The sequence below is a fragment of the Perca flavescens genome, chromosome 8, assembly GCF_004354835.1.
Source record: "Perca flavescens isolate YP-PL-M2 chromosome 8, PFLA_1.0, whole genome shotgun sequence".
In the NCBI taxonomy this organism is placed as follows: Eukaryota; Metazoa; Chordata; class Actinopteri; order Perciformes; family Percidae; genus Perca; species Perca flavescens.
Genome location: NC_041338.1, coordinates 13,417,042 through 13,442,364, shown reverse-complemented (window position 1 = coordinate 13,442,364; position 25,323 = coordinate 13,417,042). Strand labels below are relative to the sequence as shown.

The 25,323-nt window shown below is 41.8% G+C and overlaps 2 protein-coding genes across 5 annotated transcripts in view; one reads left to right on the top strand and one right to left on the bottom strand.

Moving 5' to 3' along the window:
* washc4 (WASH complex subunit 4) overlaps window positions 1-7,421 on the bottom strand; it is a 13,430-nt gene extending 6,009 nt beyond the window's left edge. For both annotated transcript variants that reach the window (XM_028584701.1, XM_028584703.1), the window contains exons 1-19: window positions 7,234-7,421; window positions 6,265-6,404; window positions 6,106-6,159; window positions 5,939-6,004; window positions 5,431-5,476; window positions 5,262-5,329; window positions 5,094-5,176; window positions 4,834-4,876; window positions 4,634-4,737; window positions 3,987-4,107; window positions 3,644-3,767; window positions 3,430-3,557; window positions 3,136-3,296; window positions 2,932-3,058; window positions 2,515-2,640; window positions 2,301-2,408; window positions 2,050-2,196; window positions 1,876-1,955; window positions 92-197 (exon numbers count right to left, since the gene is read on the bottom strand). In XM_028584701.1, the coding sequence (XP_028440502.1) occupies window positions 92-197; window positions 1,876-1,955; window positions 2,050-2,196; window positions 2,301-2,408; window positions 2,515-2,640; window positions 2,932-3,058; window positions 3,136-3,296; window positions 3,430-3,557; window positions 3,644-3,767; window positions 3,987-4,107; window positions 4,634-4,737; window positions 4,834-4,876; window positions 5,094-5,176; window positions 5,262-5,329; window positions 5,431-5,476; window positions 5,939-6,004; window positions 6,106-6,159; window positions 6,265-6,404; window positions 7,234-7,294 (1,893 nt within the window). In that variant the 5' untranslated portion in view covers window positions 7,295-7,421. The remainder of the gene's footprint in view (window positions 1-91; window positions 198-1,875; window positions 1,956-2,049; window positions 2,197-2,300; window positions 2,409-2,514; window positions 2,641-2,931; window positions 3,059-3,135; window positions 3,297-3,429; window positions 3,558-3,643; window positions 3,768-3,986; window positions 4,108-4,633; window positions 4,738-4,833; window positions 4,877-5,093; window positions 5,177-5,261; window positions 5,330-5,430; window positions 5,477-5,938; window positions 6,005-6,105; window positions 6,160-6,264; window positions 6,405-7,233) is intronic.
* On the top strand, window positions 6,974-25,323 carry slc41a2a (solute carrier family 41 member 2a). Of its 3 annotated transcripts, none has more exons than XM_028584711.1 (12): window positions 6,974-7,052; window positions 8,529-8,665; window positions 9,715-10,179; window positions 10,483-10,590; window positions 14,166-14,237; window positions 14,397-14,541; window positions 20,060-20,206; window positions 20,426-20,573; window positions 20,830-20,909; window positions 23,624-23,755; window positions 24,773-24,921; window positions 25,005-25,323. In XM_028584711.1, the coding sequence occupies exons 3-12, from the start codon at window positions 9,802-9,804 to the stop codon at window positions 25,179-25,181; spliced, it is 1,536 nt and encodes a 511-aa protein (XP_028440512.1). In that variant the 5' UTR covers window positions 6,974-7,052; window positions 8,529-8,665; window positions 9,715-9,801; the 3' UTR covers window positions 25,182-25,323. The 3 variants fall into 3 exon arrangements, with proteins under 3 accessions (XP_028440512.1, XP_028440511.1, XP_028440513.1); XM_028584710.1 differs by lacking the exon at window positions 6,974-7,052 and adding an exon at window positions 8,056-8,208; XM_028584712.1 differs by lacking the exon at window positions 6,974-7,052 and adding an exon at window positions 8,219-8,307.

Here is a 25,323-nt window from a genome sequence, read left to right as displayed (position 1 = left end):
CTTAAATTGATTAAAAACAATCCTTTGTGATCCTTGCGGACAGGGAAACAAGTCTTGCCCACAGAAAGATCATGCGTGCGATCAGTCTTACGTGTATTCGTGCTGCGTCCATGGCGTGGTCGTATACATCATCTAGGTAGATAGGAAACACAGCTCGGTGCCAGTAAAGGAAACTACAGTTGCACTGCAGCTTGACCCTGAGGAATAAAGGAAAACAGTCCCTAAGTATGCTTACTCAAGACTCTTAAAGTAGGTCAAAGAAAACATCAAATTGCCTACATGAAAGGATTCGTGCCTAGAACGTACTGTATACATAGTTCTGCCAGTAACTACCAGGGGTGGAAGTAATTACTTACATTTACTCTCGTTACTCAAGCGGAGTCGTACGATTTTGTACTTTTATAAAATTGGTAATTTTAACTTTTAATTAAGTACTTTTTAATTTTATCATACTTTGCTACATTTTAAGTCGCATACGTTACGGAGTAGAAACAGAAGTCACATTAAGTTGTGAGAAAGGAACAGAAGAAAGGAGATAAATCAGCAGGTGTGTGTGTGTTAAAAAAAAAAAAAAAAAAAAAAAGAGGTACAATTCCAGGAAAATGTTAACCCATCATGGGACACTGCACCCAGCTGACACTCAGCTGACGAGATACTGTACATACATACACTGTAAAAGTTCACCTTAACTTGCCGAGGGGCAGCCGCCTGTCCCATTTAAGCAAATTATAAAATGTCTTTAAAGTAACAGTACGTTGAGACTTAAGCACAATATTCTAGTACTCCTTCCACCTTTGGTTTCAACAGATGCTCGATGACAGTCGCCTGCCAAAGGGATGAATGTGTATTTGAGATGTCAGCATCTTAATGATTTGGTTTATATGAACTGTTTGTTTTTGTTATGTTCTCAAAACTACTGTGCAAGAGCTTTGCCTAAGAGACATCACAGCACAACAACTGGCTGTCCACACTCACCTAAATCACACCTGTTAAATTTCTCGTTGATGCAATTATCTAATCAACCAATCAGATGGCAGCTGCTTCAATGCATTTAGGGGTGTGGTCCAGGTCCAGGACAATCTCCTGAACTCCAAACTGAATGTCAGAATGGGAAAGAAAGGGGATCTAAGCAACTTTGAGCGTGGCATGGTTGTTGGTGCCAGACGGGCTGGTCTGAGTATTTCCCAATCTGCTCAGTTACTGGGATTTTCACGCACAACCATTTCTAGGGTTTACAAAGAAGGGTCTGAAAAAGGAAAAACATCCAGGATGCTGCGGTCCTGTGGACGAAAATGCCTTGTTGATGCTAGAGGTCAGAGGAGAATAGGCCGACTGATTCAAGATGATCAACTTTGACTCGTTACAACCGAGGTATGCGATAAAGCATTTGTGAAGCCACAACACGCGCAACCTTGAGGCGGATGGGCTACACCAGCAGAAGACCCCACCGGGCACAGCTTATCTCCACTAAAAATAGGGAAATGAGGCTACAATTGGCCAAAATTGGACAGTTGAAGACCGGAAAAATGTTGCCTGGTCTAATGAGTCTTGATTTCTGTTGAGACATTAAGATGGCAGAGTCAGAATTTGGCGTAAACGGAATGAGAACATGGATCCGTCATGCCTCGTTACCACTGGGCAGGCTAGTGGTGGCTTTCGCCTTCAGAACTGCCTTAATTCTTTGTGTCACTGATTCAACAAGGATGTTGAAATCTGTTTGTCACAATGGCTCCACACCAAGCAGCAGCATCTTAAAACGTCTGGAAGTGTTCTCCACTGCCTGGAGGCTTAATCACTCGGGAGCAAAAACAGATTGCGTCGTGCACAGACTAAAACATTTCGTTCAACTTGATAAAATCAAAAACCAAATCCCACCTCTCACTCAGCTCACTTATCAGATCCAGCTTCTTCAACACAAGCTGCAGTGGAAGCAGCTCCTCATCTTTAAACGTTTTCTACAAAATGGCCAGAGATTTCAATGTCAAGCTTAGATTCAAAATGAAAGAAACGAAAGTGCTTGCATCCCATCACCGACTTGTGCCAACGTACCAGCTGCGTGCCGACACACAGTGCCAGAGACACCACCAGGCGTCGCTCCTTTGTGCTTGGTCCACTCAGAGCATTTTCTGCCAGCACCAGAGACGACAGCACATCCAGCCGCTGCTCGCTGTACTTCTTTTCAGAGATCACCCTTTTCTTAAGGGTATGCCAACAAAACAAAGTTAGACCTCCAATTACAAAAAATGTAAACATTTCACTTATGTCACAACTCCTCCGATACGCCATTAATTGGGATTTACCTTGGCGATGCCGATGGCGTTGAGGGCCTGTGACTGCAGCTGCTGAGTGATGTGAGAAACAGAGTCTGCTACGACCATGGACCGCCTGTGAAATGTGTGCTCCACAGCCTGACGGGACAGAAACATCATGCGTCTTGAACTTATTATTTACTTATTTTAACTCAGACAGACAATGGTGAAAAGCATGCAAACACTCTAAAAAAGGTACACACACCTTGAGCAATTCAACCAGTCGACACAGAGCTTTGACAGAGGTCTTGGTCATGGGCCGCTGCATCGACATGTACATGTTCATGGTGGTTTTGATAATGGTGATGATGCTGTATGCATACAGGATGCCCTGTGAGGGACAGGAATCACAAAGGGAACTGTTAGTTAAGAGGTTATATTTTCAACTTGTTATGTAAAAGCTCCCCACGTTTCACATCTCGTGTGGTCAGTTTATGAAATGGATCTTATAGACAGCTTATTTAGATGAACACAACACAGGTATTTGGCTGTTTTTTTAGGATAATTAATGCATCTTAGTGTATTTAGGGCTGTTTGAAGAATAATTGTAAACATGTGAATGCTGTGTCCTACTCTGTAGTCCTGCTGAGCATTGTTAGTGGATATTACTGTCAGTCCATACCTGTACAAAGACATTACACCTGCTGTTCAGGTCTTCTGCCAACTTGTCGCTTTTATGCTCCTTGGACAGAATGGACTCCATCTTCATCATCCAGGAAGTTACAAACACGTAGTAGGACTGAACATCCCTGAAGAGAAGAGACAATAGAAACAATCAATCTAAAAATCTAAATTTAACTAAATAAATGTTTTTTTCCACACTGACTTTGTTAGTGCCTGAGCTCTTTGCTGCAGGTAGGTGTCTCTCTGCGCTCTGATGGCCTGAAGACTCTTCTTATCCATCAGTTTAGCTGCGGCTGGGACCTTAGCGAGGAGGAAAGTGTCAGGAAACCAGATGATGTTTGCAGTCAGAGTGACAGCTGGAACCTAGAGGAAGAGGCAGACACAAATACACGTGAGTGAGAGGTTTCCATTACGCGAGATTAAAAAAAAAAAAAAAAAACATGAGGGAGGGCTCTCGCAGATAGAGAAAAGAGGCAGGCCAAGAACGCTGAACTACCTTTTTACAGACGTCGAGCAGTGCCTTGTAGAACTTTTTGTCAACACACCTAAAGATGTGAAAGTGAAGCACATAGAGACCACAGACGCCAGCATATTTATCTCTCTGGTCAATCTCTGAAGGTTCGCCTGAAAACAACACAGACACAACAAACTTAAATTAACATGGAAGTTGCAGGAAAGTGAGGAGAAACCAGTTTATAAGAGAAACTGACCAATTTTGGACTCGACATTGGTGAATATGGTGCGAATGTTGAAGGCAAACTCCTCGGCAAAAGCAGTGTTTTTTGCAACAGCTACTCCTTCCCCAGGATCATCGAATCTCTGCTCCACACAGGCCTGTCACACAGTCGTAAACATCATGAGGCTAATGCTGCTCAGAGGACATGAGCAGAACGTGTTGACTCAACTATTGTTAAAAATGACCTACGCTTACAGTTGAGAAATTGATCCCGGTTTGCATAAAAGCACAAAAATAAAAGTTTTTTTTTTTTTTTTTTTTTTAGCAAAGACCTCAACCTCAGAAAATGAATAAAGGCCTGAAAGAAATTAGTTCACCTGTAGTATCATGCCATCCAGCATCTGTCCCTCAAGCTTGAGCAGAAGCTTCTCAAATGGTTTCAGCTTCTCTTCAGGAATGGAAAATTTCCCCGGGTTATGGTGCACAGATTTCAACAACCTACAACAGGAGGATTTAATTACATTAGAGTAATATCCCAGAAGCATTATATATTAAAGCAATGTTGTATGTTGAAATAAAATCATAAACTACTATCTGGTTTAAAGAGATGAAACTAGGTATCGATGCAGAAAGTGTTGGAAATAATACAAAATATTTCTAGGTCAGATCAATGTACATATATTTTAGTTAAATTGAAAGCAAGTATTTTGTTGATCATGTTATACTTACGGTATATATAGAAATTGGGCTCAATAGTAATAATAGAGATGCACTTTACTGCACATTATTAACGTTTTGTTTGGCTTTTCTAAGCAAATCTAATCTAATACATATTTCAGTTATTATCCCATGATCCATAGTTAAAAATGTTAAATGAGTGCCATCTTCAGTAGCCCAAAACAATTCTGGAATTTTGCTTTTCCTTTGTCTCATTGGTTGTGTGTGTGTGTGTGTGTGTGTGTGTGTGTGTGTGTGTGTGTGTGTGTGTGTGTGTGTGTGTGTGTGTGTGTGTGTGTGTTTTAACCTTTTATACATCTTCCAGTGATCTTTTAGTGTGCCATGATTTTCCATTATCTCATCGAGCGTGAGCAGAACTACTAACAACTCCCCCAGGTGTTCATACACTATCTGCAGAGGGAACACATAACAGACACAGTAAGAAATATTTAGATAGATGAGATAGAGAAAAGAGATGAATACACCTAACCAAATCTTAAAACCCACCTGGAAATGGACACCTGACGACTCAATGATTTTTGTTGCACCCCTAAGATTTGAGAGGAGAAAGGCTTTTGCACATGTTCTTTTGCATTGTAACAGAGCCAAACACGCAATAAGTACTTAAACCAGAAATGCAGGCTGCAAGTTGTTGTTTTGTCTGCATGTAAAGTGCACCAAGGCTCTTTTGACAACGTGGGTATCTGTGCCAATCCAACAAGAACAGGACAGTCACTGTGTAACTTGCTTCAGTTGATGGATCTTACTTGTTGCTGTTGTAGAGGGCAGCTAGCTGATGAACAATGTTGACCACCACTTCATAACATCTTGACACAAAACAGGACAGTTCCTACCAAAAGACAAAGAGAGAAACTATCAATGTCGTCTGGATTTCAAACTACAGTACATTAAGACAGAAAGTATTCATTGCCTACCTGAAGGAATGAGATAAATCTGCCCATTTGAATCTGGGACTCTCCTTCAACAACACTAGTGTCAGACACTGTAACACAAATGCACATATAAGTCTTATTTTTTTTTAAATCAAGAAGCACTGTGTACCACAGAGGACAAACATAAAAGTAAGTAGTAACAGCAGATTACCTCCTTCTCCATAGTACAATAAGCCATTGTAAAACTTTGTTTCTGCCTGCAAGGGAACATAAATTCAGGACACAGAATCAGCATTTCGCAGAACAACACAAACCAAGGATATTAACATCTATTTAGAGATGATGATTAAAAAGGTTTAGACCTTTAGTAACGCTATGGAGCTTTTTCCCTGTTTTGCTCATCTTGTGATGCGAAACAGTCCTGCCAATTGTGTTACACTGATCTACAGGTGGTGTAACACATGATATGCAGCAATGCGCCAGCAAAGGCAGGGACGGACATTACAAGCTAGTAAGCATGGACGTAAACAATACTGGATTTAAAATACTTTAAGAAATCGGCTTTACGAGTTTTTTAAAAGAGGAAGGGAATGCATTCATCACATTTCTTAGACTTCAAGGATACACACAGTATGCTTCAAACAGGGCAGATATAACAAAAAACACAAACCAAGCTAACCTCACAATAGCACAAAATGCACCGTTTTGACTGTGCTTACCTCATACTTGAGCTTCTTCACTTCACTGCAGAGCGCAGCATAAACTGTGATGACTTTGTTCAGAACCTACACACAAGACAAATAAGTAATTATCGAAAAAAAAAAAATAACCCTAACTTTGTGGATATGGGACTTAAAAATTACAGATTCTGTTTGTCTTTATTTACCTTGTTCTCTGTTTTAATTAACTCCAATAATGATGACTGCTCATATGGGATAAGCTGAAAGAGAGTAGAAGGTATTGTTTAGGAAGTTGCACAAGTGCAGATTGTGTAAAAGCAATGTCAATATTTTTTAAGTTTCATGTACAGTCACTAGTGTTTTACCTTCAGGGCAATGGGGTCCAGAGTGAAGTCCCACACATCGCCAATGGAGTCATCCAGAGCCTCCTCGATACCCCTCAGCTGGGAGGTGTAGTCCTCCAGAAATTTGCTGTAGTTCTTCAGTTGAACCTCTGTGTGTATTTCTGTAGGGTGAAGGGTTTGATCAAAGACACTTCACATCAAAAAGAAAGGTATTCAGTCTTGATTTAAAAGAGCTGAGAGTTGCAGCGGACCTGCAGCTATCTGGAAGTTTGTTCCAGAAATGTGGGGCATAAAAACTGAACGCTGCTTCCCACTTTTTGGTTCGGACTCTGGGGACAGATAGCAGACCTGTCCCAGACGATCTGAGAGGTCTGGGTGGTTCATAGTTTACAAACAGATCAGAAAAGTATTTTCTTTGAGGCACAGGAAGCCAGTGTAAAGACATAAGAACTGGAGTGATATGATCCACTTTCTTGGTGAGGACTCATAATCAAAATACATACAAAAACATAAAACAACAACACATTAACTTACCATTTCGTAACTTAACGTTGCCATTGTTCATTTTGTTTGCTTTAATGGACTAAAGTTTGCGTTACAGTCCGCCACTCGTGCGGTTTTATTGCTAGCTACTGTCAAAATTACTCAAGTGTCATTAGGCTGTCAAACTGACCAGCTGTAGCTAATGGCGATGATTAATGTTAGCTAACTTAGATGCCACTTAATAGTAACCCTTAACATTACAACTGGCCTGGATATGCTGGACGTTCAATTGAAGCACAGTTAAAAAAGTGAAACAATTTTAAAAGGTATCCAGTTTTTTTGCAATTAAGAGTAAGATTTGTTCCGTGCCAGCAACTAGACGGTGCCTAGTGTTAAAGCATCTTGCTAACATCGTAAGCTAGCACTGGAAGCTAACGTTAATGTATTAGCTACACTTTATAACGTCGGTAAGTTTCACTACAAGTCAGGACTGGACGCTGTACTCACTTTGTGAACCGTCGTCAAAACGGTCAAACTCCCAGTCAGGTGCGATGGTTTCGACCGCCATACTGTCTGCATCGGTGACCCAAAACACTGCTGCAGTAGGTTAAAGGCTACACGGTCCCATGATGAGTCTCGTGATTTTGTGAATGGTCGATAGTGCTCATGGGAAAGAGAGTCCAGAGGCGATGAAGCTGGATGAATAATGGATGTATTATAAGATGCATATTAAATGTATTACAATGATAGATATAGAGATAGATAAATAGATAGATGTTTATTGTTTGAGTTTCGATCGTTCTTTATTATTCATACCAACCAGCATATGCCTTTAAGTCCTTTGGTATATGCCAGCAATGCCCTACCTTAAAAAATCCATGTACTGTATATGTAAGTTTATATGTTAGTGTTATGTAAATAGGCCCATGTGTAAGTCTTACACCATTGTATTTGAATATGCATTCACTACATAAAAGAGAGAAAGAGAGTGTGTGTGTGTGTGTCTGTGTGTGTGTGGAGAGTTAGGGTAATGTCACACTGAAGACTCAGCACACGATTCAGAGGCCAAAAGGAAGAATTACGGTTAGCAGTGGAGTGTGAGAATCGATGCTGCTTCTTTTTCTATACGGTTTCCCATTATGGGTAATTGGCACTTCTATATTCTACTATTTTTACCAAATGTTGATCAGACTTTCAAATAAATACAAATACACATTTTGACACATTGCTTGTAGCAGTATCTGTGTTAGCAGAGATGCTGGAGAGACCGAGACACTAGGCCTACAATGCACATACAATGCAATGCGTATTTGTAGTGCAGCAGAGCGGAGAGCCGCTTCTTGGACGCTTCTGGAAGGCGCGGCGTCGCGCAGCTGGTGGAATCACAAGCATTGTCTTGAGTGGCCGTGATTGCTCAGTTCACTCGATCTCTCTCTGGGGGCTAGAACAACCTATCTGTTGGTGTACGTGTTTGACAACAAGGTATGTGGGGCCTTTAGTCTTTGGACCTCCAGGTGGTCCCGAAACACAGCATTCCCTTATCATGCAGCTGTTTGGACTCCCTCAACTCTGGAGACACACGTGAATTTACTTGAGCACATGACTGACTTAGTGATGTAGTATGGCCAAATAGAACTAAACCTGTGACCTGGTGACCTTTATGTTACCTGATTGTTTCCTTTGTCTCATCGTGTGTGTGTGTGTGTGTGTGTGTGTGTGTGTGTGTGTGTGTGTGTGTGTGTGTGTGTGTGTGTGTGTGTGTGTGTGTGTGTGTGTGTGTGTGTGTGCGCGTGCGTGTGTAGGGGAGAGTAGGGTAATGTCACACTGAAGACTCAGCGGCACACGATTCAGAGGACGACAGAGCCACAAGGAAGAATTACGGTTAGCAGTGGAGTGTGAGAATAGATGCTGCTTCTTTTTCTACGGTTTCCCATGAAGGGTAAGGCACTTTTATATTCTACTCCTAACTACATACCAAATGTTGATCAGACTTTCAAATGGAAATACATACAAATACACATTTTGACTCATTGCTTGTAGCAGTATCTGTGTTAGCAGAGATTCTGGAGAGACCGAGACACTCCAAGAGAAACTAAGCATTACAAATTGATTTTAAATGAGAATTAAAACTTTTTCTTGGGGATGATTACAGCTTAACAGAATAAATCCTAGTGTTAGTTTGATGTACCACTTCCCTTTAGATACTCTTGTGCATCTGCAGTTCTATGGGTACATTATTACTTCTTATAAAATTGAGCACTTGAATGATTTAATACGTTTTTGGCTTACAACATGGTGCTTGTAAAATAGGTTTTCTGACAATGAGGGTTTGATGATTAGAAGTTGCTTGACTATGAATATTTAACATGATGAAATTATGTATTTCCATCAAACTTACTAACTGCGGTTTAACCTATAATTTATATAAACACTTTTTTAAAAAGCTTTTTCAGTGGGATGAAGCAGACTATCCTGATTATTATTGATACATCGTTGACAAGTATGTTTGTTGATATGCCAATTTTTGCAGATTGGGTATAAAAAACAAGTCATACATTCTGTATAATTCCTGACTCACAACTCGATAAGCTTGGCTGTTGATAAACTTGATAACTTCAGCTGCTGGAAGTCCATTTCTTAGGACTTCCAAATGAAGAGCATTGTCCAAGTCAGACAATGCAACCTTAGTGTTGCTTATGGGAACAGGCATGAAGAATGATAATGCAGGCAATATGTGCCATCAGATGACTGTGAGACAGCGTCTGTGACAGCCAAGCGTTCCACATGCCAGTCACACACTTGATTTTTCATGGAAGGGAAATAAGTCACATAATATCACAGTACTTGTTGTGACACAAGACTGTATAACTAAATGCTGCGTTTTTGACTTCACTTTTCTTCGTTTTGTATTGCTTTACTATTATGCATCCACCAATTCACTATTGCTATTGTTTTATTTATTTTTGCCGTTGCTCATTTTTCTTGTAGGCCAACTTTTTGTGACCAGTGTAGGCGCCGCTGTTTCTCAGGAGCCCGTAGCAGGAGGAATAATAATAATCCTGCCAGCTTTACACCATGGTTGTCCCAAAGTCAGAAGATGTGCAACTGCCCCCAAGTGGCCCTGTGGGCAGAGGCACCAGCCAACAGTACGGATCCAACCTGCCTTCATCTCAACACTCTGGAAGTCCCCAACATGTTAGCTCTAATGGGAATATTTTACCAGTCAACACCATTCTCCATTATGAGCCACAGGATTACACTGAGACGGACTTTCTGCTCCCGAATCAACTCTATGGTAGCTCAAGGTTTAGTGGATCTATGAGAGCAAAGGATGCAGGTGGCTCTGGTGCACCTGCTGAGTCAGTCTGTTCCATGGTGCTTCAGATCCTGGTGCCATTTCTTCTGGCTGGGCTCGGGACTGTGTCTGCTGGGGTGCTGCTTGAAGTGGTTGAGGTGAGGAAACAAAGTAAAGACAAGGAGGACAAATAAATGGTTTACAGTTTAGTGAGGTCATAATTTCTTGTCATTCCAAATGCCTGGAAGCTGAATCAAGGAGATCGGGAAAACATGAAGAGGGTTGAAACATGGAAGTTATTAAAATAACAACAACTAATTTTAATTGCAAAGTTGTTCTGTTTATTTTAAGTGAACATCACCTTGGCTGAAAACAAAGATGATTTATTGCGTGTTTGTTGTGTTAGTTTTTACTGGTGGTTCGTCTTCTATACTAAGTGTCCGATTGTATTTTCATGGCAGAACTGGGACGTGTTCCAGGAAGTCCCAGAGATCTTCATCCTGGTGACTGCAATATTAGGCATGAAGGGAAACCTGGAAATGACTCTGGCCTCGAGACTTTCAACTGCTGTGAGTGTGTATGCATGTTAACCCCCTCCCTCCCACACCCACACACACACATACGCACAGTGTTTTTCCTAGCTTTGTGGAAGACTTTGTGGTATTTGGCGGGGGGGTTTAGGCGTGCTTCCTTAAGTAAATGTTACGTTTTTAATTTAAAAAAGCAATTTCCCCATACAATTTGTGTCTCTTTGTAGTCCTGTTGTGTCTCATTTTGGTCATTTTGTTTTCTTTAAGGTTGTTTTGGATCTCTGTGGTCATTTGTCGTCTCTTTGCAGTTGTGTTGTGTCCCTTTTGTGGTAGTCCATTTGGACCGTTATCACCATATCTGTGTCTAAAACGTTAGAAAAGCTAGAGCAGATAATAAATCAAAAACACTTAAAAAGCTTAAAGACAAAAGTTGTTAAAGAAGTCCAACTATAATCATTAGATCTGAGAAAAGTCTTTTAGTTACATTCATTCGGCTTAGGTGGTATACCCCAAACGGTATGGGTGCTACACCTAAACCTTATAATGGCAGGGAAAACCCTGCACACACTCACACAACACACACACACACAAACACACACACCAACATGCACACAATAATTTAATCCAATCACACACATACATTGATGTACACAAAAAGTGACCTTATGTCATTATTCTGTTTATAGTTTGTACACAATTAGTGAGATCATACGTGAGATAAGTTTAAAACATTACACACAGTATAAAATAGCACATGCAGTGAAACAGAGATAGACAACCGAGTTGGAGTGAAAGTGAATTGCATTAAAATGGACTGACAGGGCAACAACCTCCTAATTATATTTTTGCCACATTGCATCATGGGTTTTCTGTCCTTGTGTGAAACTCCTCACAGAGCTGTGAAGACCACAGCTGCAGATGAACTTGCAGTAACGAGTGTGTGTGTGTGTGTGTCCAGCAATTCAGATAATCTAAAATTAGGTTTTCCTGGAACAGGAGAACATATAATGATCAAATATGATCATAATTATCGTTCATTAACATGCCAAAACCTGATCTAGCGTATTCCTGTGTCATTGTTGTCCAAAAACACTCCAAAATTTCAACAAATGCACTATTTACTTGTTCAAAAAAGTTCATTGGAGCCATACCCTTAATGCAACAGGAAGTCCGCCATATTGAATTGAAAGTTCGAAATTTGTGCGATTTTGGCCATTTCTACGTCGTACTTTAACGAACTCCTCTTTGAGATTTCATCCGATCAACTTCAAATTTGGTCTGTATCATCTCAAGACCTTACAGATGAAAAGGTATTAAAAGCTTGAGTTTTCGTCATAGGGCCTAGCTGCATAGACAGTATATAAGAATGGACCAACAGATCCCGTTGCTCTGGACGGAGACCAGTGAAGGATATTAGAAGCACTTTTTCAGTGATCGCTATCTTTACTGCGCAGCCTCCAACTGAGAGAGACAACGTAAATGTGACGTGAGCAACGTGTCTGAAAGTTGTAAGTCTTCTGGTAGCTGTGCCAAGAGAAATCTTAATCATTCCCAATCTTGCAGAGACGGAGAGCATAGGTATATGTAAGGAGATAACATGGGCACAGGCTAATTATTGCTAACTAAAATGCTAGTTAACATCAGTAATTAAACCCAAACAGCTCATGTAAGTCGAAACTGCCTGCGAGCTTCTCGTTAGCCTATTTTTACAAAAAACGTCCGCTACGGAGCCATAACGTGAGGTACAAGGTAATGGAGCCTTTTATACATTGTCCTGTTTCTTTAGAAATAAACAATGGACAAATAGAGTCTTTAAACGCTTCAGATGTAAAGTTATTTGCTGTCAAGTGACGTCAAAATGAATGCTAGTCAGTGGAATGCTAACGAGAGGTGATCACTTTGTTGCATCAAAATGGCGCCATGGGAGGTTCGATATCTGAAGCGAAGCTTACCCCCTTGCCTAGCTGTGGTGGGGTGGCCATTTTGTGCGTTTCACCATCAAAACAGGAAGTGGGTGTAACTTGAGTTACACCCAAGTATCGACCAATTGGCTCGAAACTTTTCAGAATTCATAAGAGTCCAACCCTGAGGACATCTACAGGCCGATATTGACTCAAAGTTATAGTGCCCCTTAGTGGCAACAGGAAGTAGGCCTAAAAGTCAAGGTGCTATACTTTAACAAACTCCTCCTAGAGATTTCATCCGATTGACTTCAAATTTGTTTTGTGCCATCTCAAGACCTTAACATTGAAAAGCTTGAGTTTTTGTCCAGCGGTGTGGGCGTGGCTTGGCGGCCATTTTGAGCATTTATCGATGAACAAAGAAGTTGTTGAGTGTACATTGTCCAGTTTGGCCAAAATATCTCATGAATGACAAGGGTCCAGGCCTTAGGACATCTACAGGCCAATATTGACTTTTGTTTTGATTTCCTGTTGCCAACGGGGGGTTGGCAACAGGAAATCAAACCAAAAGTCAGGAAATCAACCTTACATAAGTCAGGAAATCAACCTTACATAACAAACATCATCCGATTTACATGAAACTTTTAATGTGTGGCCTACATGTGATACTGAGCCGGCTCCTATACTTTAACCACGGCCATGTACTCAGGCCACACCCCCTTTTATGGTTTTTGAACAGTTTAAGGTAGAGTTTTGTGTGAGGTATCATTGAATTCAGTAGAGAGTTCCTTTGTCATTGGTCATGGTTTGGCCCGCCCCCTATGTTTTAGCCACGCCCCCTTTAAAAGCTATAGAACTGTATGACCTATTTATTTCTTTTATAATCCCTTTATCGTTTCAGGCAGCATAGAAACAGTTAAAATAGCATAGAGTATACAGTTAACCATGCCTTTTTATGATTCCAAACCCCCCACCCCTTCCTGACATTCTTGCGTGACTGTATACATAAAATAAATGTAACTGGTTTCGTTTTTTACTTTGTTTAAATGCTTGTTCATTAAAAAATTCATGGTTTATGGCTTTTTTCCAAATTCAATTTTATTTATAGTATCAAATCATAACGAGTTATCTCGAGACACTTTACAGATAGAGTAGGTCTAGACCACACTCTATAATTTACAAAGCCCCAACAATTACAGTAATTCCCTCAAGAGCAAGCAGTGCGACAGTGGCGAGGAAAAACTCCCTCTTGGGAAGAAACCTCGGACAGACCCAGGCTCTTGGTAGGCGGTGTCTGACGGGCCGGTTGGGGATATGACGACATAAAGCATTGTGTAAAATGTTTCTCACTCCAGAGAATATCTGACATTGACAAATTTACAAAGCCAAGAGGTTAGCGTTCTTCTATAATGGACACAATCTAACGCTTTGTTTCTATTAAGGATTTTATTTGATTTTGTGTTACCTGGTGTGGTAAAATTATGAACAATATTTATCTGTTGAGGTTCAGAGATTATTCTTGACTTTGGAAAGTTGACCTAAAAAATAATCACATCAAGATCCATTTAGTTGCTGTTCTGAAGCTTTCAATCATATCACATGATCATCATCAGCAAATTAAATGGGCCTAGTTGTCGGAAATTGTTGTTGTTGGAAATGTAGATGTTCAAATGTTTTACTTTTAATGAGTCCATACATATCTGATGTTGTCAGGTGAATGCAGGAAAAATGGAACATGCCAGAGAAAAGTGGATGTTGATCGTTGGGAACCTGGCGCTTAAGCAGGTACTGTACATTATTTTCATTAAGGAAAAGCAACTTTGTTAGTATGTGTATTTTATCATACAAATAACCATTTATGTATTATTACCTGTTCATCTGCACAATTTTGTTTCAATCTACCATGCCTTATGAATCTTTCTTGCTACCACCCTCATTTTACAGCTACAAGCCACAGTGCTGGGCCTGTTAGCCTCTTTGATGGCTACTGTGTTGGGCTGGATGGCAGAAGGAAAGATGCCCTTGCACCATGTGATGCTCCTGGTTTCAACCAGTGTTTCTACCGCCTTCGTAGCTTCTTTGCTGCAAGGTAAGAACATAACCTGCTGTCACCTTGAACCACTGTCCTTAGACAGGTGCATCACACTGTTACGTTTGAATCAAGAGCAGAACCCACATGCAGACATAAACGCAGAGCCAGAGTGTGAGTTAACAGGTTTATTCATAGTACTTAAGTATAAGTCCAGGTTTCCAGAGAGGAGAACAGGTCCGGTGGGTTCCCGGCAGGAGTGGTTCCGTCAGAGTAATCCAGTGGTCGGCTGGTGGTAAGGTCTAGTGGTGGTTGTCTGATCCGGTGGATGGCAGGAGTGAAGCGGTAGCAGGAGTCAGGTTCCAACAGTAGCTGAAGCACAAGAGAAAGGATCAGGACAGGCAAATACACAAATAGCAAACGGGTAGCAAGGGCTGTCATGAGCGAGACTAACTGTGGTCATCTTGACTATGATCTGACGCATAGTGGAGGAATGACCGGGTATATTGATTGTGGTAGATGAGATGCAGCTGAACTTGAAGTGTAAAGACATGGTTTTTAAGCAGTGGGGTCAAGACGGAAGGGCCCTGTAAGCCAAAGTTTTTCCTAACCTGACTCCAGATCTTGAGGGAGAGGGATACGATCGGGCATGTGCCCACAGATGTTGAAGGCAGAGGGAGTTGAGAGCAGAGGACCGACCGCATGGAAAGGTGTGAACTCACCCTTTCCAAATATACCCAGACAGGTAGTGAGGTGCTGTCATCGCTCATCCAGTATAGGAGTTTCTGCAAATTAGCTGCCCAGTAGTATCGTCTGAAGTTAGGGAGGGCCAGGCCCTCCTCAGCCTTTGGAGACTGTAGTATCGCCTTTCAGATCCTAGCAGGTTTGCTGCCCCATAGAAATTTAGATATTGCCCTGTCCAGCTTGTCGAAAAAAGATTTAACAATAAGTACGGGGAGGACAACCATCTTAATCAAATTTATCCGGCCCACGAGGGAGAGCGGTAAGACCGACCAGCGGTCATAATCGCTTTGTTTTTTTGACCAGAGGTAAGAAGTAAGAAGCCATTGTAATAAAAACGCCCAAGTAGCGAATTCCGTCCTCCGCCCACTTAAATAACGATAAAGAGTGTGGGAGCTGCATAGCCAGAGAGAATTTATCGGTAGGAGCTTGCTTTTCTGATAGTTGAGCTTGTAGCCGGAATACGCACCAAACTGTTCCAGAATTTTTAAAATCACAGGGAGCGAGGCGGCTGGGTTAGAGATGTACAGGAGCAAGTCATCCGCATACAATGAAACTTTGAGTTGTGCCAGACCGTGTGATGCCTTTGAAACCTTCCTCCGAGCGAAGCCAAATGGCCAGAGGTTCTATCGCAATCGCGAACAGGAGTGGTGACAGGGTGCAGCCCTGCCCGGTGCCTCTCCGGAGTGAGAAAAGAGGAGATGTGTCGTTAGTTTGAACTGAGGCTGTCAGGGATGAATATAATAATCTGTAATAATCGTCCAGGCCAAACCTGTTCATTGCTTCGTATAGGTACCCCCACTCGACCCAGTTGAAAGCCTTTTCGGGGTTGAGGGACACCACAATTTCCGGGGTATCGTTACTCGACGAATGAATGACGTTAAGTAGGCGTCTAGTGTTGTGGGAAGACTGTCGGCTAGGCATGAACCCTGTCTGATCCAGTGAGATAATGGAGGGCATCACACATTGAAGACGGAGTGCAAGAACCTTTGAGACAATTTTGAGGTCCACATTGAGGAGTGAGATTGGTCTATAGCTGCCACAAAGCAGGAGATCTTTCCCCTTCTTCAGAATTGGGGACATAGTGGCCTTTGACAGTGTGTCCGGCAGGCAACGATGACGAAATGCCTCGTTGTACACATTTCGCAGGACTGGCACGAGGAGAGCGGAAAATGTTTTGTAATACTCTATGGTGAAGCCATACTGTCCTGGGGATTTGCCGCTCTGTAGCGAGTTGATGGCTCCTAGAACCTCAGCGGTGGTTCTAAAACCACCCAAGTCATTCGTGGATTGGACGTCTATTTGAGGGAAGGTTATATCATTAAGCGTGTCGTCTGCAAGGGGAGGGCAGTCAGAGGTATACAGTTTAGCATAGAGTTTGGCATATATTTCATTAATGTTGACAGGATCAGTGTGGATCTCGCCTGAATCAGCTCTGATGGCAGGAATTAACCGTGAGGTTGCCTCAGCCCTGGCCTGATGAGCCAGAAGATTCCCAGCTTTATCCACTGACTCAAAAAAGCGCTGGCTAGATTTGAGCAGACAAAGCTTGTTTGCAGCCTAAGACGTTCTCTGTAAAGGATAGGATCTGGGCCGGCTGCGTGTTTGTCATCGATGTCCTTAATTTTCCGTGGTAAGTCCGCCGTTTGGGACATTTCGACTCTTTTCAAATTAGAAACAAATGAGATGAGCTGTCCTCTGATATAGGCTTTAGAAGCATCCCATAGTATGCCTCGGTTTGTGTCCAATAGATCATTCAGCTCAAAAAGTGTGATTTGAGAGTGTAGGAATTACTTGTAGTGATCCTCCGCTAGTAGAGAGGAGTTAAACCTCCACTGCTTGAAGGGGTTAGAGTGAGCGCGAAAATGGAGATCAAGGGAGGTTGCTGCATGATCTGATATTACGATACTGTGGTAATCGCTTGATTTAATCTTGGAGAGCAGCCTATCGTCTAGGAGAAAGAAGTCTATACGAGTGTAGGTGTGGTGCACATGGGAAAAAAAGAGAGATGTGTGCCTCCATGTGCCTCCATGTGCTCCATGTGATCAGTGAGCCCAAGTTGTTTGGTAAAAGCATGCAGAGTTTGGCTGATTTAGTTAAGGAGTACAGTTTGTTCGGTGATCTGTCCAGTATAGGGTCCTGGACCAGATTAAAATCTCCAACCACAATGATATGATGATTTACAATGTTTGGGAGCAATGTGAAAAATTTGGATATAAATGCGCATAAATGTCCCAGTTGGGGCCGTAGATGCTGACCAAAATGACGGGTGTGTTTTGCAATTTGCCGGCCAAGTAACAGCAAAGCGGCCATCAGGGTCCGACACTGTTTTTCCTGGTTCAAACATAAAGTTTTTGCGAATCATGATGACAGTGCCCCTGGCTCTATTATAACATCTTGAGTGAAAAACGTGGCCAATCCAGCCCCTTTTTAGCTGTGTAACCTCTCTGTTGCAAAGGTGGGTCACCTGGATAAAGAATAAAGTCACCTTTTAAGCTGTTTCAAGTGGGCCATAATCCTGTCGCTCTTAATGGGGCCACCTCACATTCCATGAGATACATCTAATTGTGTTGTTTGTGTTGATCATACCTTACTGATACCACGTGAGTAGGCAAAGTGGAGTCCTCGGGAGGAGAGAGAGAGGGCAGTGCGAAGAAGCTGGCAGCTGCGAGAGGTGGGAGTAAGGAGGGGAGGAGGGGCAGGGAAAGAGAGAAAAAAAAGGGGGGGGACACAAATGACACAACCAGAATAGAATAGGACCTCATGTAACCATCGATCAAATCTGAGTCCCCTGACCTGAAATCCCCGATAACTAACCGTACCTTGAATGTCCATTGCACAGCGGTGTACCATCTACACATCCACATGGGTTTCCAGTGTCCCCAACTCCAGCCAGCCAAGGCTAGTAGAGTCTTTAAAGTACAGAACATAAATACACAAACAGCCATAAGAAAAGCTTGAGGTAACCTTAGCAAATAGAAGCTTGAGGTAACATTAGCATCTTGTAGCTGTGAATCTTGGAGCAGTCTTACCAGATCAGCACACAGCAAAACGGAGGGTTAGCCTGCACTAGCAGGCCAATGCTAACAGTGGCCCACTGCCAAGAGCCATCAAGCTACATTAGCCCCTTAGGAGGGCGTGAAGCTAGTAAAACCCAGCCATTCAGGCAGCTTTAACTTAGCCCTTACGTTGCCAGGCGAGTTCAGTCCTTCGTGGGTCCCGAACTGTTGGTGCTATAGTGTTAAATTTGTCACCTATTTTTAATTTAGTTCAGACTGCACTGGTGACCCAAATCCAAATCTAGCCCAGATCAGATTTTTTCAAATCAGATTCAGACCTCTTCCATATGTGGTCCTGAATCTGACCCAGATCAGATTTTTTTTCTCAATGTTTTTCACTCTGAAATCTGTGGAACCGCATCATGACAGCCCAAGGCTTCTCGCCGGGGCCTGGTTTCGGAGCTAGCATGCTCGGTCCAGCTCTGGGGCTGAATCCAGTATTTGTTCGCCAAGAACCTCAACTAGAAGTTGAGAGAAAAAGCCGTTGGTTGAGCACCTTCAACGTTCTCAGGGAAGCCGACTATTCTTATGTTGTTTCGGCAGGTTCTGTTCTCCAGATCAATGAGTTTAGCTTGTAGCCTAGTGTTCACTTCAGACACCAAAGCTAGCTTTGAACCCACGGTTTTCATGTCTTGGCTTGTGGTGTTGGCGAAAGTCTCCAATGACGAAAGACGCTGTTGGTGATCCAATACAGTAGTCTGGATGTTATCTAGCTTCGCCTCGAGTTTGGAAAATGCTGTGTTGAAATCAGCCAAGAGCGCAGCCTTGTGTTTGGCTAACATAGCCGTTAGCGTGGTTAGCACGGCGCTCGACAACGAATCACCCTCCTTCTTCTGGTCGTCTTTCTTTGACTTGCTGGACATCCTCTCGTCGTGGCAAGGTGCTGCCGAATATAATTAAATATAAATGGCTAGTTGCATCGTTTTGGCTGGACTGTAAAGAAGGTTAAAGGTGTAGAGCGAGGGAGAATTGCGACTACTCTATCATGTTGTCACACCGGAAGTCCCTGTCCTGTTCAAACTTTTTGACGTCCCAGTTTCTCCCTCTTTGCTTTGCCCTTCAGTGTATGAATATGTATGTGTAATGTATGAATAATTAAGCTTAATTATTCATACATATTCATACATTACACATACATTATACATTTACAGGTGCTGACCCCTGTGTTTCTGTGAAATTCTGGTAGGGCCAGCTTCATACATCCTATCATCCTTCACTGCAGTTTCTGTATAATGTCAGTACAATTATTTATCTTCCAAACTCCCTAAACATTATTCTTTGACCTATTTTCTTAGCAAACACTCCTTAATACCTGGAAAAATGCACAGAAAATTCTTATTTATTAGTTAATTGAGCTGCTCCATGATAGAAAATATTCTAGAAATGGGAGTATGAACAGGGAGTGTGGCAAGGCGCATCTAGGCCATTTAAATAAATTCTGCATGGGGTTTATCACTGTGTGAATGTCTGATCAAACCACAATTTCTTCAATTTCGCCACAGACTGAATTTTGATAAGCTCAGTGCCACAGTGGCAGATACATAGGAATTATGGGCTGCCTGCACAAGAGGTATACCTCTCCTTTTAGGCTCCACTTTTTTTGCCTCAACATCACGTCATTTCTTTATAATTCAAATTGAGGAGCAATTGTATTGAAATTAAGAGTTTATGGTCGTTCTAGTTCCATTTAGGTTGAAGTTTATCAGGTCTTTCCCCTCAGGACTGATCCCATGTCATCTCATATATTAAGAACCTTAATTGTCTTTAACCCTCTCTAGGTATTATTATGGTGGGAGTGATCATTGGAGCCAAGCGGATGGGATTCAACCCTGACAACGTGGCCACACCCATGGCTGCCAGCTTTGGGGATCTCATCACTCTTGCTTTGCTGGCCTGCTTCAGTCATTGGTTCTACTCTGTTATAGGTAAAGAGACAAAAGGACAGCACGATGGTCTTGTAGGCCAATTTGAATCTGTGACACACATCAGAGCAGTGGGACATAATACACTGGTCTTCAGAGGGCATGTCATTTTCACTTTTGGCCAACAGGTGGTACTCATGATCCTGGAACTAACACATCTGTACCAGTTTTAGACTGATTCCTGGTTGAAAATAAAGGAATAATGACCTTTTCTCTTGACAGATCTGTATCCCCATGTGTTGTACCTGGTTGTCCTGTTACTGCTGTGCCTGATTCCTCTTTGGGTGGTCATCTCGACCAAACATCCAGCCAGTTGCATCCTGCTCCGCACAGGCTGGGAACCAATCATTACAGCCATGTTCATCAGCAGGTACTCACTTTGACAGACCTTTTCAAAAGCATTCACATGCATTCACACTACTTTAACTTTGTATATATAGATGTTGTTAGAGTTTTGAAGTATATACATTTGGCAAATTATTAATTTCCTTGACATTAAAAGGTCCAGAGTTTTAAAAACACTAATTATTAAAGCAATAATCATTTCCCTCCCATCACTGCTTGTCAGATGTTTACAAGGAGGAATTTACTTTTCTTTTTTGTTTTTTTGTCTGTCTTTCTTTTAGTATTGGAGGACTTATTCTGGACAAGACTGTGTCAGATCCAAACCTGGCAGGAATCATAGTTTATGCTCCAGTCATAAATGGTGAATTGCCTTCTTTTAAAATTGCATTTATGGGCTACTTTTTTGTAAAGATGAAGGTCTAAAAAAAAACAACCATTGGCCCAATAAATAGAGTAATGGATGAGTCTGTAAGCTACGTCGAGTCTCAAGAGTATTTTGTTTAGTTTTTATATTTTTCTGATGCCATACAATCCTGGCCTCACCCTACTCCCCACCATCTCTGGAATCTCCAGTAGATCCATCCAAAAATCACTCCCTCACTTCAAGAGAATCTTTACTTTCTTAGAGCCCTAAAGTAGCCATATCTGACTTTAAAAGGTTAGTGACGACAAAGGCAAAATTGATACAAAACTTTGCCTTTTCTGTAAGAATTTGATCTGAAAACAAACTATATATGACAGCCAGTTGATTGCAAACACGCATATACGTTCTGTATCTCTGTGAAAATTATTCTAGAATTTACAAAAAAAAAGCTTTTTGAAAACACTTTTGTAAAACCTGTATATAAAAGTCCTGTCTATTTATGGGAAGCTCATCAGATGTCTGTGCCTAAAGTCATGAAAAAAGGAAGACAGAGCTTTAGAGAACTAGCTCCAACTGGTGCATGTTTCATGTTTAGTCAAGATAACTTAAAAGAGAACTCCACCAATTTTAAACATGAAAGTCTGTTTACAGGTCTCAGGGGAGGAGCCTCTCGCTGCAGACTGCGGGAAGGCCCACATCCAAGTCAGCCATCTTTTTTTTGCTACGTCACTCCCCATACCCTCGAACGGACCAAGACAGCCTGATAGCGAAGCTGATATAGCCTCTTGTTTCACATTAGATGATAGAAACTGATGTAGGCTAAACACAAACAACATTTCATGCAACAACAGTGAACTGTAATTGAGCCTATGTACTTTTTCGTTCATTTGATTTCCGATTTTGAAAGAAAAAAGAGTGGTTCGGAAATAATGTAAGGCTGCTCCGGTGAAAGCCTTGTTTTCATGAACTTCTGGGGCTAGCTGCTAACTAGCTTGGAAGCTAACATCTCATGGCTGGCAGGTTGCTAATTAGCCAATGCTACAAAGTATGAAAGTACTAGTTTCCCCTGCTTTCTATCAATATTCCTCGGTCGCTTGGTGTAGTTTGCTAACATGTTCGTAGACATGTAAATTAACTGTTTGCGTGCTAGCTAAGTCAACGGTCAACACCTTTTCTATATTGTAACGTGAAAGTTCAAGCGGCGTTAGCTTCAGCTAAACCACAGCCGCAACTTCCACTGCCCCGTTAAAATGCAATTTCAGCCCTCGGATATTACGGTAATCACATAGCGATTTTGCTGTATAGACATCTGTATGTTTGTTCGACCTTTTGAAATACTTAGATTAGATGTGTTACTGAGCAGGTCATTGAGTGAAGCCAAATATCCGAGCAGCATCTCGCATGTAGGGATGCACCGAATCCAGATTTTTGGGGTTCGGCCGAATACCGAACCCACTGGTTAAGAATCTGCCGAACACCGAACCGAACCGAATTCTACTCCCATCCTCTACTCCCATGTTTTATCTTTTATTTTATTTTTAATATTGTATTTTTAATTTAATACTGTATACTGTGTACATATACTTATACTTATATTGTTTATATCCTATTTAGATAATTTGTGACATGCACCAACAACACCAAAACAAATTTCCTTGTATGTGTTAAAAACGTACTTGGCAATAAAGCTTATCTGATTCAGATTCTGATCCTCAGTCCATTAACACAGTAAACAAATTAATGAAGTAAACAAAATCCATAGCCTCTAAAATAGTTAAATGTAACAACCTAATGTTGAATTCACACGCTCTTTTCACATTGTAGAAAAGCACATCGCTATCGCCAGCTGAGTGACAATTTTGTTTGGCAAATGTTCGCTAACCAGTGTATGATAAAGTCATGTTGTGTGGGTGAAATTAGAAAGCTAGCGTTAGCTAACGAGCAGCAGTCGCTCCGCTTCACTCCCACTGGAGGGAGACTCATTTGCCAAGAGAACAGCTGACAGCCCGGGAGAGGCACTGTCTGGTTAACACAAGTTACCTGAAGTTGCTGCATTTTGGCTGCTGTCTGTAGATTCCTTCATGCACAACTCACACGCAAATGTCTTAACAGCAGCAATGTTATGTATTGTTTAGGGTCCTTGCCCCCACGAGACAAATCGGCATTGGAAATTGAACATGCAGCTCTACTTGATTGAACTTTTGACTGAAAGTACTGCCAAACAACTTCTTCAACTTTTTCTGCTCACAAGTTCCATTTTCACTTTCTCTCAGCCTACTGCATTGAACGCTGCGAAGAGCAGAAACTCAACACAACGTTTGCCTCTTTTTCTCGAGTTTCGCCTCTTGTTACTTCTCTTTGGTAGCGTTCGGTTCGGTGGAAAAAAATTCTAAAGTTCAACAGTACCCGAACTCCGTTAAAAAGCCTCGGTGCATCCCTACTCGCATTTGATTTGATGATTTGATTCTACTTTCATAAACTGTAAGCCACAATCAGTCTATATAATATATTAATATATTATATAATATATATATATAAATTGAATTACGTCAAATTCAAGACGTCAAGCCCCACCTTCCCGCAGGCTGCAGCGAGATGCATTTGTCTCAGGGAGTACCACTGCATATCTGGAAAAAAAAGTTGTATACATCCTTTTGTGGCTCTAGAAATGTGAGTGCTGACCCTGCCCCCACCTTTTCTCTCCTAATCAGGTATTGGAGGAAACCTCGTCTCCATACAGTCCAGTCGTATTTCTACCGAATTGCATTTGAATTACTCACCTGGAGAGGTTCCTGAAGACCGCAAGGGCTGCTTCCCCCCTTGTCGCACTTTCTTTGGTTCAGGTAAAGATCAAATGGTCACAACATTTAAATAAAGACAATCAGTTGCCCAGAGGCGATTCTTCGATTTTTTTTTTTATTAAATGAGCTGGCACAGTGGGGATCAAGAACCAATTAGGGGAGGGTGATGGGAAATCAGAAAATCCTATTAAAAGTAAATGCAGCATTAAGAATTGGTTTAGAAAACATTGGGCATGATTTTCAATCTCTTTTGCAGTGCCCTGTGCCTTAATACAGGTGATTATACCTGAAAAATGGCACTGCACAAGAGCCTGAAAATATTATGTATTGAATAACATTTTTGCATGGATAGGACGACACAATTTTGCTCTACTGAATAAAAATCATCACATAGGCACTCATTATTCACTTAACTTGTTATGTATCCACATCCACTGCAATGTATTTTCAAAAAACATTGCAGTGGATGTGTGTGTTCTCTGCGATCCATGTTCTAAGCTTCGTCACATTGCCTAACTGTGCCACCACTTTAGACACGCCCTTGCAGTTGCCCCTTCACACATCACAAGAACACAGCTTTTCACACCTGGCATTAGAATGCATCTCCACATGCATCATGAGTGACCACTTCCCCGCTCTTTATGCAAATAAATACGCACATCATTTCCATTTGCAAAGATCAAATGCGTTGTTGTTTTTAACCGGCGGGAGGCAGCACTTCCCGTGTCTCGTCTGCCGGAAATTAAAAGAAGGAAGAGGACATCAAAAAAATGCACACTGTGTCAATTCCTTGGTGTGTTCCACAACAGAGTTGCCCAAGATGTTTGGCACACTTGTAATATATCTGTGGTCTGATTGATCGGATGTCAATACGTCTCAATGCACCTGTAGTTAGAGCTGTCCCCCTATGATCGGATCACCCAAGACGCATGTTAATGCCAGGTCTGAATAGAACACACACACACACACACACACACACACACACACACACACACACACACACACACACACACACACACACACACACACACTCTCTAATGTTCAGGTTTGTCATGGCAGGAGCAAACCATCGATCTGCTCAGATTCTGCTTCTTTTGGTGATACCTGGTCAGCTCGTCTTCTTACTCACTATTTACCTGATGAAAGGAGGCAACACTTTGCCCAGTCCTCTTCTGACTGTCTCCTTCTTGTCTGCTTCCCTGATTCAGGTGAGTCACATGTATGTGGTAATTTTTTTTCTCTCTGCATACTTCATCATTGTTTTACAATATCACTTGTGTCTGTCTCTTAGGTCTTCTCCTTGCTGTGTTTAGCCGACTGTATGGTCCACTGTCTATGGCGGAGGGGTAAAGACCCCGACAGTTACTCAATACCCTACCTTACAGCCCTCGGAGACCTACTAGGTACTGCTCTCCTCTCTCTTGCCTTCTTCATGCTGTGGTACATTGGTGACTTAGGTAGTGTATAGGTTCAAAGCAAGAAAAGGTTTGAAGAAGAACAAAGGTGCCTACATCTTAGCTAGCTATACAGTTTCCTGCCTTACTGAATATTTACCGAAGCAGTCATTGCTGTTTCTGTTTCCTAGCAACTTGCCAAAGACATGGATGCAC

Bases quoted from the DNA above. Each gene is read 5' to 3' on its own strand.
- slc41a2a (XM_028584711.1), top strand. From the start codon at position 9,802: ATGGTTGTCCCAAAGTCAGAAGATGTGCAACTGCCCCCAAGTGGCCCT. The intron at 10,180-10,482 runs GTGAGGAAACAA...TTTTCATGGCAG, and splicing joins TGCTGCTTGAAGTGGTTGAG to AACTGGGACGTGTTCCAGGA. The intron at 24,922-25,004 runs GTGAGTCACATG...TCTGTCTCTTAG, and splicing joins TGTCTGCTTCCCTGATTCAG to GTCTTCTCCTTGCTGTGTTT.